This window comes from Protopterus annectens, chromosome 5.part0 (assembly GCF_019279795.1).
Source record: "Protopterus annectens isolate FY-2018-M chromosome 5.part0, PAN1.0, whole genome shotgun sequence".
In the NCBI taxonomy this organism is placed as follows: Eukaryota; Metazoa; Chordata; order Ceratodontiformes; family Protopteridae; genus Protopterus; species Protopterus annectens.
The window spans coordinates 659,613,022-659,628,393 of record NC_056735.1 but is presented as its reverse complement, the minus strand read 5'-3'; the positions used below and the strand labels follow the sequence as shown (position 1 = coordinate 659,628,393).

Below are 15,372 nucleotides of genomic sequence, written 5' to 3'. Positions count from 1 at the left end.
AATAAATGGCTTTGTTTTACTATGCATTTTCTGAAGAATGTGATGTCTGAAACTCAACATCTGCCTTTATTTAGTGAACTCGATCTTCACTGATATGTCAGAAAACCACAGATTTTATGAGGAACATACCTAAAACATGAGGCAAAAATCTGGATATTCTGTAAAAGTTTAGACAGTAGATAGGTGTTTTACAAAATGTTCATTGATGAAATAATTTAGTGTTGTTCAACATGGATATTAATTAAAAATATATATAACTGTGTGAGGGACTCTTTCAGTGTGAAACAGTTTGAAATGTGGACTTTTTAAGACTCAAAATGATAAAGTTCCTCATAATGAGATGCTGTTGAGAGGTATGGTTAGACTGGGAAGTTGTATAACAATTAGGTTGCCTGTCCTGTCATTACATTGTTGGCTGTTTATGCAGCTGTGATATATAAAAAATATCGTTTTGCAATTGACACAGAGGATTAAGGCTGTAAACGTTAGCTCTTGTACAGATTTTGATTATTTTAGCCCTCGTTTGCTTACTGATTCCTTGAACAAGTCACTTAATCAGGCATTCCTCCCTGCTTGCCCCTGAAAAAGGATGTACATCATGCCTAACTGGTTAATAAAAAGACTGTGGTGGCATTATTTTACAGAGGCTAGTTATGTTAAAGTGGTACTTTAAATAAATGACTGTTGAAAAGCTCTCTTATTTAATGTGAGTCAAGGAACCATTAGATCCAAGGATTGAAATTTTGCTTGTGACATAAATAGGCCATGTTGATGCGACAAAAATGTGTCTCAGAGGGTCCCCATGCACTGGAACAAGCTTCCCATCCATTGATCCATGTGAAGCAGAGTCCATCCCTAGCCCTATTTAAGCATAACTTTGACCAATAGGTGGGAAATTGGAAATCATCCCTGTTGCCACCTATCCGTTTTTTTTCTGGACTATCCACAAATCAAATCAATTCTCTGGTAGTCAGGAAAACACTGTACAAACTCCAGTATTCTGTTTCACAAAAGGAAACAGACTATCAGTGTTTGTTAAATTGGCTGATTTACTATGCTTTTTTGTAGAAAAGCATAGTAAATTGGCTGAAAGCAGGCACCCGGAACAGAAAAAGAGGGCGTTCCCATCAGCTGATGTCACAGTGATGTCACAACATGGGTGGAGCATGGATGGGAGAGGGGTGGGAATGGGTGGGGTTATGAGTGATGCAAGGGGAGTGACCCTAGTCCGGTTTTAGCCACAAAGAAAGCTGGCAACCCTATTTGCATACTTATGATGTTCTACTACTGTTTACTGCTGCTGTGTCAGTTCCATATAGGCATCATCAACCTGAGCTCCAGTAACTATCATGCGTCACCCAAAACACAGTAGGATCATATTGGGGTGACACATATATACTCACTGTCTTTTGCTGTATATGTAAATGCCTGCATCCCACACTTCCTGCACTTACCAACTAGGTGTCCCTGTGGGATTTCTTGGTGCAAGAAGTGACAATATTGGTGACTTGTATACAATAAGGGTGAAGCATGGGTACTGACAGGTTGCTGTGCAGACACACTGGTAATCACATTTTGTGCTTTGCACACTAACTAGCAGTTAATGGAATGGCACCCATTCCTGTTGACATACTGTTCTCCACAGACCAGGTGAGACTTTTATTGCTACATGTGTGCAATCTGTAGCACCTAGTGCTTTGCGGAGGGGTGATGTCATAGAAACCATATATGGTGATGCCTCTCTCTCTCTCTCTCTCTCTTCCTGGTGTGCTAAGGAAAGAGATACGCTCATCTGTATGTCTAAGTAGCATATCAAGAAATGTGTTGAGTATTCTGCAGGCTGATGTCTATGATATGCCCATTTTGTACCCTGTATATCTTTGGAGGGCCCCTTTAGCAAATAGGCAGCAGCAGCACATGCTTTAGTGCCCACCAGCATATGGGAAGCCACATATTTCAAGGCCCTCTCCAAGGCCAAAAACACAGCTTCCATGGGACCACATAACATCCCAAGCAATCTAGAACAAGATCCTGATCACTGGCTTTGTTTCAGCACAGTGGAGAACAGCAACAGTAATCCTTTTACACAAAGGGGGTCCATCAGCCTACCCTGGGAAGTATAGACCCAAAAGCCTAACCAGCCTTATCTGCAAGGCCATGGAAAGAATCATCAGAAACCTTATCAGCAAGGACATAGGCAACCTTCAAACTCTTGACCTGAACCACTTTGGCTTTGTTAAGGGCAGGTCATGCTTATTAAACCTGGTGGACTTCTTTGAGAAAGTCATCAAAGCCCTGGATGAGGGCAAAGCAGTACATGCCACCTATCTTGACTTAGCCAAGACCTTTAAAACAATTACCCACCCAGGTATCATTGAAAAACTCTGCCAGCTGGGGATTAAACCATGAATCACAAAGGGTAGCAAACTGTCTCACAGACAGAACACATACTGTCAAAGCTGGGGATTCCTCCTCTACCAGTTACCATTGGTATGCCACAGGGATCTGTGCTGAGCCCGCTACTATTTGGAATCTACTTCTCGGACATCCAAGTGAAAGTAGATGGCCTGTGGCTTACCAAGTTCATAGATGACTGCAAACTAGGTGCAATCATTGAGTCCCCCAAAGATGATAACATATTACAAAAGGGGCTAAAGCAGACTAATTATTGGTGCCAGAGTCAGGATCTAAAACTAAACACAAAAAGTGCATCATTATTCCCCTTTGGCAAAGTAGTGTCCCCTGCAAATTAAATTATAGATAAAACCCCTCTAAGCTCAAACACAGTGGTAAGACACTTGTGAACACAGGTTGACAGCAATTTAAACTTCAATCACCACATCTCCACAGTGGTAAGGAAAGCCTTCTACATTGCACATCTCATAAATAAGGGGATCATATCCAAGACTAAGGATGTTATAACTCCTCTGTACTCGACCCTCATTAGACCACTAATTGAGTACAATGCTCTCTTTTGCATGTACCTCACCAGACACCTGCAACAACTGGTGAGACCATAGTGGTTTCTAATCAAGAAAACTGAGGACCTCCAAAAAATTATCTACACAGAAAGATTGAAGGCCCTTTCTCTGTACCTTGTATCTGCTGAGAGATAACCTTTGCCTGGCCTACAGAGTGATCTCTGACCCTGCCCTAATGGAAATGCTGCATATCTGCAAATCAAATGGGACAAAAGTCACTCACTCCAGAGATCTCAGCCTAGCCTGTGACATGAACAGAACATGTTGGAGAGACAGATGTGTCTCCCAGAGATTGCCACTCCTCTGGAATAAACTTCCACTTCACATAAAGCAGAGCTTCTCAATGACCCTATTTAAATGCAGCATTGGCAATTGGATGGGAGACTCCAAATTCACCCTGGGGGTGGCACCTATGTCCCTTGTGGCCAGGGGTAATCAGTGTTAATCACTGATTCTCTCTGCTAACAATGACCATCTAACCATGATCAACTAGGGAACAAGGTTATTACATGGCTACATTTTTTCAGGCCCTAGGCCCATTAGTCTAGTAACCTCCTATGAATCTATGAACCTATATTCATCCTGATCCTATGTGCGGGAGATATGCGTAAACCAACATCCATGTGATATCTCTGTCTACATGAAAGCAGTCTGTCAGCTGCTGCTCATTTAGCTGGTGGTATGCAGTTCACTGCATGTATCATTTTTTCACACCACTGCTGCCTTGTAGTGCCTCAAAGTGCAAGGTTGCAGCACTTGTAGTCACCAAGTGTTGGCCCACAAATTCTGTTGCTGATGTAAGCATTTTTGCTTGTTACAACTCTACAAGTTTCCTTGAGCTGATTGCTCTTATAGTGACATGTAATGTACTGTGTGCCTAACGTGTATTACAACTATGCATTGCGACCTACTTTCTGAATGTCACACTTGCATCTAATAATGCACTCATTAGATTGTGTGCTTTCAGTTGCATGTCATTGTACTGTCATGTGCATACACAATTTCCCACACTGCTTTCTTCACTGCTTCATAGCATTACCTGCTACTGTGAAGTGACTATGGATCCTGGCCTATTTCAAATGCCTCTTCATTTCAGCCATCTTGGCTATCCATGTATTTCAGTGCTTATATACATGTAGCATCACTGATATCATCACTAGATTGTACAGAACAGATTAAAATAAACAGACTCCAGAGATTTAGAATGGACACTGAACAATGCAGGAATGATATTTTTAAAATGTTAAAATACAAATTTAAAGTATACAAAATACTTTTTAGCAAGATGGCTACTGACGAATTTTATACTGCAAGTAAAGAAAAAATGCAAGATCAGTGTATTTCACAGAGAAAAAATCATAGCCAGTGCAACATTATCGAAAATGTTGCATTGCAATATTTGTTCATCTTGTTACTCCATGTTGTTTCCTTTTTTTTCACTCAGTAGCATTACCTTATCTAGTATATAGAGATGTGCTATTAAAACACTGCCAAGACCGTTATTGATAAATATGTTAACAAATGTTGTTTTATGTTACTTGGGACTCCTTTCAGATACATCACCAGATAATCAAGGACCAGATGCTCCTCCAACACATGTCACAGTTGTAGTAGTTCTTATGGTGATCCTACTTGTAATAGCATCGGTGGTAATACGGCTATTGTACAAAAGGAGGCTTCCATTTCAAACATCCAGACGTAAGATGCACTCATTTATCAATCTATCATATGTTAATGTTCATGTTTATGTTTGCAAAAATGACTTGCTGCGTTTTGTTTTGTGTGACAGAAAATGTTACATTAAAATAATTTGAGAGTAACTACATAAAAATAGGTTACTAAAATATAATATTACAAGAAGATTATGCCAGTGATATATTTAATTTATTATAAGGCTCCCATGAACATATATTACGTTAAAGTACAGTGATCTCACTGCAACTAGGAAATACTTAGGGACAAGTTGCTGCAGGCGTCAATACTGGAGATACCTAATCTACATGGAATACTAGCTTAATAGCAGTCCTATTCCATCATAGTTAAGGCTTTCTCAACTACAAGCACATGTAATTCCCTTGATGTACTGCAATTTTCACAATGCATTTTATCAATGAAAGTATTCCACAACAAACACTTTACTTGGTTTTGTAATTTTTTCCTGAAAATGATTATACTGATAAATCCACTCTGTCCTGACGCTAGCTATTACAGTTTAAAGGGCCTGTACAGTCTAAAGTAGACTTGTGGGATGTTACTCACAAAATGTTTTATTTTTTTATGAACAGAGTGACTCATACATTGCAGAAGAACCATTTCCATAATTTATTTTCAGTGTTGTGCAAGACCTGCTTTGCAGGCTGCTTAATTTAGCACACAGCAAAGTAGAAAAGTAAATATTAGGTTCCTCATGCTTCAGCCTAAAAATCTATATGAGGCACTAAAATGGCTCATTCTCCTTTTCCTACCTCTTTACTATCACTTACTTAAACAGCTACCCTCCCAACTGGCCTACAGTGTATGACAAGTTCCACCCAATCCTCTAGCAAAATATAAGTCACCATTGTATCTACTAACTGCTAATCCTCTTCAGTTAAAAACGTATAGGCAATATGCTTCTCTACGAGCATCTTCTACAGCCCTATATAATTGTATGCTTATGGCTACCTCACCAGTTTAAATGACTGCAACAACAGTGAAAAATCTTTTTTGCACTCAGTCCAGCATTAACTATTCAGCAACCTTCATTTACTGTACTTTTATCCAAGACTTGAAGAGGTATGGAACTGTGAGTAACTATCTTTTTATCAAAAAGGGAAGAGAATTAAAGTATTATAATTAATTAAATTCTGTTTAAATATTTAAGTTGAACTTATAGTGACCTGTTTGGTAATAGTACTATGTACTGTCTACTTTGTTCCATCTGTTTGCATTTTATAGTGTGTTCTGGGACCTTAGTCTTGCATTTTAATTAGCATTTTTAAGAAGACTGTGTTTCTACATTATTCTGCACTTCTATTTCCAGAGGTAGAATTACTTCTGAAAGTTATCCATTTGTATTTTAAACCCTGCTGGGCCATAGTTTTGTAGTTTAATTCAATGGTGTGGCAGAACTGTGTACTACTGCCAGATTTTGAGCCTTAGTCATTTATTATTATTTTTTTTCATAAACAGTGTTACTGAGAAATTTCTACACAGTGTGGTGCCTTAAACTGTAGAATAAGGATAATAGTGAGAGAATTGTCTCTTCTGCAGTTTGTACTCCAGTGCTTTTATATTCTGCATATCTTCTACCTGCTTAAAGTTGCATTCTGTGACTGCCCCACCCCCCACCCCCACTAGCACATTAAGCTAAAGTTTCTGAAAAAAGCTCCAATATTGCCTTTATTTTTTGGATGCCTCTCTAGCTACACTGCTCCTAACTGTCCCGCCTTTTTGTTGTTGTTTTATAAGGCTGTGTCCTTGGCCTCCACTCCTTATGATTATCTGATTTCCAAACTCCCTCCCTCCCCTTTCATTGTTATTGACTGTTGTATAAGTTATTTATGTACTCTTCCCACCCATTGTTTTCCACAGATGATACTGAGTGCCCACCCAACAAACCAGTGTTGCTTTTGAGTAAGCCTCCCTTACTACATATTGTCTCCTGCTCATTTTCCAAGAGCTTAGTAAAGCCTGGAGTCCTGGCATGCATTCCAGAAATATTTTACTTGTCTCCACTGCCATCCAGACAAAGTTAAGTACCCTTTATTGCTAAATTGCACTTAAGTTATTTTGAGTGATTGCTACTTTCCAGGTTTTATGTGTGCATTTCACTGTTTTTGTTTTTTTTTTGTTGTTTAATAAAATTGTCTTCCTCTCACTGTTATTGCTGTAAGACTGTCTTGAAATTGCCGTCAGCAAGGGATTTCCAGCTAGTTGTTTAAGTGGTTTGTGGTAGGACTACACCTGTAGGTCTCTTATATTATGTCTTTACATTACGAGGACTGGGTTTATTTGTCTTATGGCAAGAGGTGTTTGCCTGCACTATCTGAGTTAGGAAATACACAAAAGGACTCATACGTAGTAATTTTATTAGCCAAGGGGCTTATTGGTTAGTTTTCTGTGTTATGTCTTTCTGTTTTGCTATAAAGTTTGTGCCTTTGCATGGGTTAGCAGTGCCCTGTACAGTAGCAAACACCTAGAAAGCAAATTTTCCATGTAGAACAGTCCATAAAACTGTACTCTGTAAAGGGGCAACATAGCGTAAATGCCTTGTGCGCCAAAAAGATTAGAGCAGCAATACCTACAGATTTAATAAAATTCAGTATTCTGTAAATATTAAAGTTACTGTTTAGTATAATCTTCCCCAGTAAAGCACCCTTATTAGTGTACACCAACAAACACCCTTTATAGCCTTCTAACCCCAATACACCACCCCCTTCTAGCTCACAAATTAAAAGACTGGACATTATGGATGTGCAATTTACTAACTTCACTGTAGCTAGCTTGGTGGATATGGGCATCTTGAGACAATGTAGTAATTATCTCATGTTCTTGACAACCACGTAACCCCTAAAGAAGCAGACACAGTATGCAAGAGGTGTATTTATACAATAATACTGGAGGCTAAACTGTCACATGTAAGAGCACATGAGGTTGTTGAAACCACGCACCCAACAGCCAACACACATAGCACACAACACGCACATATAAACTAACATATGCTGAGGCACTTAAAAGCATCTTCCTAAACAACAAAGACCACCTAGACCACCCATTCATAAAGCTATGTCTCTGCAAGCCCAAAGGCACATAGAATAAACACCTAACACCATACATACTATCACTCTCAGTGGAGCCCCAAACATTAAGCCCCTAAGGCAAGTAAACACACTTCCCAGGACACTCGTCATAGGCGACTCCATTGTAAGATATACTGATGCCCCTTCCCAGGACACTCTTCATAGGGGACTGCTTTGTAAGATATACTGATACCCCTTCCCAGGACACTCATCATAGGGGACTCCATTGTAAAATATACTGTTGCCCCTTCCCAGGACTTTCATCACAGGGGACTCCATTGTAAGATATACTGACCCCCTCTAACCAGGCTGAACAAGGAGTAGAGAACTGTTAATTGCTTATCTGGAGCCAGTATCTGCCAAATCACACACACCACACACACTCAAGTCATTACACCAATATGATTCCATCATAATCCATGTAGATGTAAATAACCTGAGATGTATGTCCCTTGACTATATGAAGAGAGACATCATGGAGCTTTCAGAATATGTGTCTCGGGCTGATATGAGCCTAGCACTGAGCAACGTATTACCATCATCAAGGATGACGCCACAATATGAGCAAAAAAATATTGATTTCAATAACTGTCTTTCTGGTGTCATTGTAAGGGTTTCTAATATTTGTCAGCTTGGAAGGACATGGTTAACAGACCATGTTGCTTTACCAAGAATGGTCTGCACCTCTCCACTCTAGGATTTTGAATACTGGTAAAACTTTGGCCTCCCCATAGTGATCTTTTTAGGCAATGCCAGGTTAACAAACCTACCAACATAGCAAAATCAACTCAACTGAACCTCAAGGTGTTACTGCTCAGTGTCAGGAACCTAAATAAAAGCTTTGTCTTCAACACAGTGATCCCCCAACATCTGATAAAGAAACTTGACCAACTGAGACTAAACACTCCCCTATGCAATTGGATACTGGACTTCCTTATGAACAGACCACAGACAGTCCACATTGGCAATAACACCTCCAAGAGCATCAGTCTGAACAAGGGGGTTCCCCAGGGCTGTGTACTGAGCCCTCTGTTGCTCACCTTGTTAACTCAGGACTGCACCTCCAAGCTTAACTCGAACTACATCATCAATTTTGAAGATGACACAACTGTCATTGGTTGGTCTTATTAGCAATGATGATGAATCAGCCTACAAGAAGGAAGTTAGTCAACTCATCATCTGGTGTGACAACAACAACCTCTCACTAAAGGTAAATAAGACCAAATAGATCATTGTCGATTTCAGAAGAAGGCATAAAACACACTCTCCACTAACAATCCATAATGAAATAGTGGAGAGACTGGAAACCACAAAATTCCCGGGGGTACATATCACAGTTGACCTAACATGGAGCATTAATACTACTGCCATCATGAAGAAAACACAGCAACGTCTTCATTTCCTGTGAAAGGTGAGGAAGGTAAACCTCCCCTCTCCAATCCTCACTACCTTCTACCACATCATAGAGAGTATACTAACCAACAGTATTGGCAACTTGGTATGGTAACTGCTCCACCTCAGGCCAAACGTCTCTACAGAAAGTGGTTAGGGTAGCAGACAAAAATCAATGGGATCACGCTCCCAGCCATCCAAAAAATATACCTGTCATGGTATCTTAGCAGGGCCAACAAGATAACCAGAGACACTACCTACCCTGCTTACAGACTGTTCACCTATTTATCTTCTGGTAAATGCTACCACAGTATGAGATGCAAAACAGCCAGATTCAATAAGAGTTTCTTCCCACAGGCCATTAGACTACTAAACTTACACTAAATCCACACCATGTTGAACTCTGAACTCTGAAAAAGGCTCCTGAAAATACCAACAACAGTACCTTATATCTATGGGCAAAAATATTTCTGTGCAATAACTCCACTGCGATTCTTAAATTCATATTTTTGTCCACTTATCAAAGCTGTAAAGCAACTGTGCAATAATGACTACAGTGAAAAAAGTCTCCTGTATGTGCAATCAGTAGAAGTTAGAGTTTAAGAAATAATGTGCGTTATTTCAATATTAGCTGTTGTACTGTAGATTGTCTATGTGAAATGCCTCCACCATGAGATGGATTAACGAAATTTGGCTCAGTGATGAATAAGTTGTATAGTCTAAATGACAATAAAGTTCACTTTGACTTGGCTTTGACTTAAAAACTATACTCCCTCAGCCCTCCTCACACTCAAGAATATAGACATCTGGGCAGTACCAAGATATGGTTTGAAGTGGCAGAGAATACCCTGGCAAAGAAAGGTTTCAGTGCCTTCCACACTTTTAGACCAGTAGCTGCACTGACAAGAGCTAAAGGAGTCAGTGTCTCCATATACATCAGTACTTGTAAGGTGGTCAAACAGGATGGTGTTTTTCCACGTGCAGATCACCGCAGCCAAAATCCCATACCATATCCTAGCCAGCTATAGGTCACCCTCTATGTCCCATAAAGCTCACAACAGACCTGCTGGAGACACCTACCATCCAACCTAACACCATACTCCTGAGAGATTTTAATTACCCCTCTATAGACTGGAAATCCTACACCACCTCAAATCTACAGTCACAGAGATTGCTGGACTTTATAAATACAAACACCCTTGACCAAATAGTGAATACGCTCAATACAGACTCCAACATACTGGACCTTGTGCTTTCAAATATGGGAGAATGCTGCACCCTTCAATGCCTCATCCTCCCTGGTAAGATCCAACCATAAGGTTGTCTCCTTTGAAATCAAAATCAACTCTGAAATCCCATTAAAACCAGTAACAAGAAATATTCCAAGGCAAACTACCTTTTATTAAGCAATGGTTTGTCAAAATTCAATGCCCCTCCAAAATCAGAAAACATGGCAGTCAATGCTGAATTGCTCTCAGAAACTCTGTACAGCTATGTCAATGGCTGCTGCATAGAGGCTGCTGTACCTACCAAAATTAAGCCCAGGACTAGCCCCAGAAACAAACTGCCTTGGTGGCATCCCAAATTAAACAGGATATACAACAAAAAGAAACAAAATATGGCAAAAATCAGGAAGAGTAATTCTCATAAAGATAGAAACTCTCTCTTTGAAGTAAATAGGCAACTAAGAGGCAGGGGTGTAGCCAGGATTTTCAAATTTGTACTCACAGCTCCCAGACTGCTGCCCCATCAGAAAGCCACACCCACATTAACACTACTGACCAAGCCACGCCCCTTCATATTGCTGATCTCTGAACAGATCACTTGCAAGTATATGCCAGGGTAGTAATTACTTACATGCTGCATGAACATTTCATTTCAAAGGTACATCTTCCATAAGTCAAAAAACAAAATACCTTTCCAGTTACAGTAGGACAGATCAGTTTGCCCTCCCCAAGATTACCCTTCTTCCCCTTTCAGCTCCTAACTCCTGTAGTGGCTCATTAGAGCTCCAGCAGTGCTGCCAACTAAAGGACTGGTCGGTTCTAGGCAGCACGTGCTCCACAGAATTGTAGTCTGAGGTACAACATATAGAGCTCTCCCGAGGTAACACCCAAGCTATGAGCTGCAGCCACCTCCCTTCCACCCACATGGGTTACCTGGTAATCGCAGCTCACTCCTATGGCCTACACTCACACCCTTCCACCCGCATGGGTTACCTGGCAATGGCTGATCACTCCTATGGCCTACACTCACACTAAGCCTTTTGGAATGGTAAATCTTACATTCCCAACAACAAATACATTTTAGCTGGGCTCAGTTTATTTATTTTTTTATTTATTTTTAAGCTCCAATTACACTAATAGTTCAGGAAAATAAAAATTTAATACATTGTCAATGGAGATTAACATCAAGAACATGAGTACAAAGATTACAAAACAATATAATAATACTAGAAACATATTTACATAGGAAAGGGTTTGACAATCATGTAGAAGATAAGGAAAAAAAAGAGAAGATTCAAACTAATTATTATGGTAGTTTTGAAGAATAACGCTCAAAGTGGAAAAAAAACACAAACAAGTTAGTGTATATAAGTGGAACACATGATGTCACAGCAAGTTGAATATTACAGAATACATTCATACTGCCACTGACAATAAATAAAGATGTATACCCATGGGAGTCAATCAAGCAAAAACTAAAGCTGTTGAAATTTACATCCTTACTACCCTGCTTACATTCTGTGAATCTCAAGCCTTTGCTGAAAGGAAATTGGTTAAAGCAAGAAAATTGCCCTAGGTCCCAGAACCAGTGGGACTGCTACATGCTCTAAGGAACTTGTTTGGAGTTTTTTCTAGTCTTATGATCCAGTGATAGTCTGAACAACATTACTGGAAAGAAATGAAATTCAAGAAATAAGTTTTGCTCAAAGTTTAATGTTCAAAGCTGACATGATACCATCCAATATCCTGAGAAGGCAACAGCTTGAAAACACAAAAAACATATCTGCAAATGCAGACTGCTTCCCTACCCTCCCACAAAATGAAACCAATCACTTTATGTATAGCCCTATGCTGTTACATGCTAAAAAAACAAATGAAGACACTCAGGTTTGATTGAAAATGTCAAAGAAAATTACCACACCATTCTCAACCCCCTTGTAAGCTAGTGTAAGTGATCTCGTGTGCACATACTGTATCTGAGTGGTGCTGGTTTCTGATTATGTTGGGTACTGGGCATTAGTTGGGGATGGGGTCCCTCTACTAAGCCTGTTTCAAGCTTCCACTGTAGAGAATAATTTACTGCCAAGCTCTATGCATATTTAAATAGTTCCATAGACACGTCTTCCCCCATCAGAAATAAATGCAACACTAAATTCAAAAATAAAGTCCTATGGGCAGCATAATCAAGAAAAAATACTCACTGCATGTAAAAATAAATGCAACTTAGAAAGCTAAAAACACTCTCACTAAACTAAACAAGAAACTCGGAACTGTGATCAAATCAACCAAAGCCTGATAGGCGGTAAAAATATAAACCCAGGTGAAAGATAAACCACAAAGTTTTTTTTTTTAACTGTGCTAGAAATCTCAAACAATGACTGACACTACAGTGAGCTGATAAGAAATGATATCACATACTTGGACCAGAGGATATGGCCAATCCACTGCCCAACTAATTGAGATTGAACTTCATCCACCAATCTTCCAGTATTCGCACATCAAATACCTGCATCTATAACCCCCTCAAATATCTCAATTTCTGAAGTTAATACCCAAAGCCAAGAACATAATGTCTATTGCGACTGGATAACATAGTAGACTGCCTACTGGTTAGTCTGAAAACTGATATGTCGAACCCTCTACAAAGGCTATTCAATACCAATCTCAAAACAGGTTTTGTGTTGGATGAATGAAAGACTGCAACAGACATTCCCTTGCATGAAGGTGAGACTTCAAAGGGCCCAACATACTCACTATTGTAGGGAAATCCTTTTTCATTGTACAACTTATATCTAAAGATATGTCATCCAGATCCAGGCATATAATTATTCCCCACTACTTGGCACTCATTAGGCCAATCACTGAGTGATTATAATACCCCTTTTGGTATGTACCTTTCCAAACACTTGTCACAAGTGAATGCCATCTAACCCTCAAACATTTAGAAATTATTCCAAAGCAAATCTTGTACTAATGACTTATACCATGCTAAAATTTCCATCCCTCAAAAAGATGTGAACTCTGCTACCACTATGCAAATTGTTTACAGAAACCATATACCATCATGTAAGCAGCTGCAGTGAGGTAGCTGTACCCACAAGGAATAAGCAGAGAACCAACTCAAATAACGAGCCACCCTGGTGGAATCCCAATATCAACAAGTCATATAACAAAAGGATGAAAAACATGGCCAAAACTAGGAAGTGCAATACCCCTCAAACTAAATAAGCAACTCAGAAGTCTTATCAAGCCCATCAAAGCCAAATTTAAGGCAGAAATATCCTCAAAGAAAAAGGATAACCACAAGGCCTTCATCAGCTTTGTTCACAACCTCAAAGGTAACACGACAGTGTGCTGAACAAATTGTAAATGAAACCACTTAAAAAGAATCAGAGGATATAGCAAACCTATTGGCTGATACATTTAATTCCAGTTTCACCCCCTTTTTCCCCTCAATACCTCTCAGGAGACGCCTCCTACCATAACTCTTCTGAATATCACTAGCAAATAGGTCTACAATGCACTGTCCAAGGCAAAGAATAACATCTCAATGGGCCTTGATAATATCCTGGGATACCTCTTGGATAGCATGAAACATGAGCTATCAAGCACTCTAAAATCACCGTCCAACATTAGCCTGCTAATTGGCTTCATCCTTAGTGAATGGAGGAATGCAGCAGTTAATCCTTAGCACAAGGTTTGGTCTTCTACTGACCTGGATAACCACAGACCATAAGTCTGACTGGTCTTGTATGTAAAGCCATGGAAAGAATTATCATAGATATTTTAAATAAAGATATAGGGAGCGTGTTTTCTTATTTACTTCTACAATGATTACAGATATTGAAATAAAATAGCACTAACACTGAGCCATTTGCTAAACAATACAGTCTCACAATGAAAACAAACTTAGCATGAGCAGTAAACTTCTCTGCCCTTGAAACTCACATTCACTGAAATGGCATAAAACCCACATTGAAAGAAAATGCATCTGACAGTGGAGGATCACATTTAGCTTTGAACTGTTTTTAAACCATAGGCTCCTTGCACACATTTATAGGGCCATGTGCACATGTATGTGTTCTTTGATTCACCCTCATTATGAATTATATTCCTTGTATAATACATCACCATTTGTTAGAATGGTGTTTTAAATTTGTAGTTATGAACATTCTTCTAGAAAGCAATGAAACAATAATGATAAAACTACCCATTTCAGAAAATTTCGACCATAAAATGCCACTAAAACTTCCATCATTACAATCCACCAATATTATTCAAAAAGCACAATCTTTGCAGAAGTAAAAGTTGTCTAGGTAATTCTACATTAAAGAGATCTATAACTAATGAAGAGGTTGCTACTGGCAAACAACTTTGCATTTCAGGTATTTCATCTACAAATTCAGTGCCTGTGGCCTTTGAAGAATGAATTGCCTATGTTACAGATGGTAAACTGGTAATATTGCAATAGGGAATGACTGACAAACCAACAAGAAGTGCATAGTTACAAGGCATCTTATACAAAGGAGGACACACTCAGGAGTGTAGAACCCCTATATCCCCTTAAAATGCACCAAATAATCCACAATCAAAATGGCACTGCAATACCAGCACTCCGTCCAAATAGTGTGGGAGTAGAATCCACAGCCTTCTGCACCAAAGGCAATTATGCTACTAACACTGCTTTCAAATTCTACAACACAAATAGTGACGGCCATTTGATAAAACAGTTAGTGGCACACTGAAAACAGACAGCATTAGCAACAGTAAATTTATCTTCCCTTGAAACTCACAATTCCATGAAAATTAAATGATACTCAGTCCCCTGAAAATGCACTGAAACACATAATACCCTGAAAATGTATTGAAACCCAAACTCACAATTCTGTCGGCAGTCTGGTAGTCATGCTCTTGTCTTCATTGGAGCTCACAGTTCCTTCAGCAGTCTGGTAGTTGGTAGGGAGAATTCAGGCTCTGTCTCCTGTAACCAAG

The 15,372-nt window shown here is 39.4% G+C and overlaps 1 protein-coding gene across 4 annotated transcripts in view; it reads left to right on the top strand.

Moving 5' to 3' along the window:
* Positions 1–15,372, top strand: part of LOC122802739 (ICOS ligand-like) — a 764,505-nt gene that overhangs the window by 687,431 nt on the left and 61,702 nt on the right. For all 4 annotated transcript variants that reach the window (XM_044072506.1, XM_044072504.1, XM_044072505.1 and 1 more), the window contains one exon: positions 4,536–4,679. In XM_044072506.1, coding sequence (XP_043928441.1) covers positions 4,536–4,679 — 144 coding nt within the window. The remainder of the gene's footprint in view (positions 1–4,535; positions 4,680–15,372) is intronic.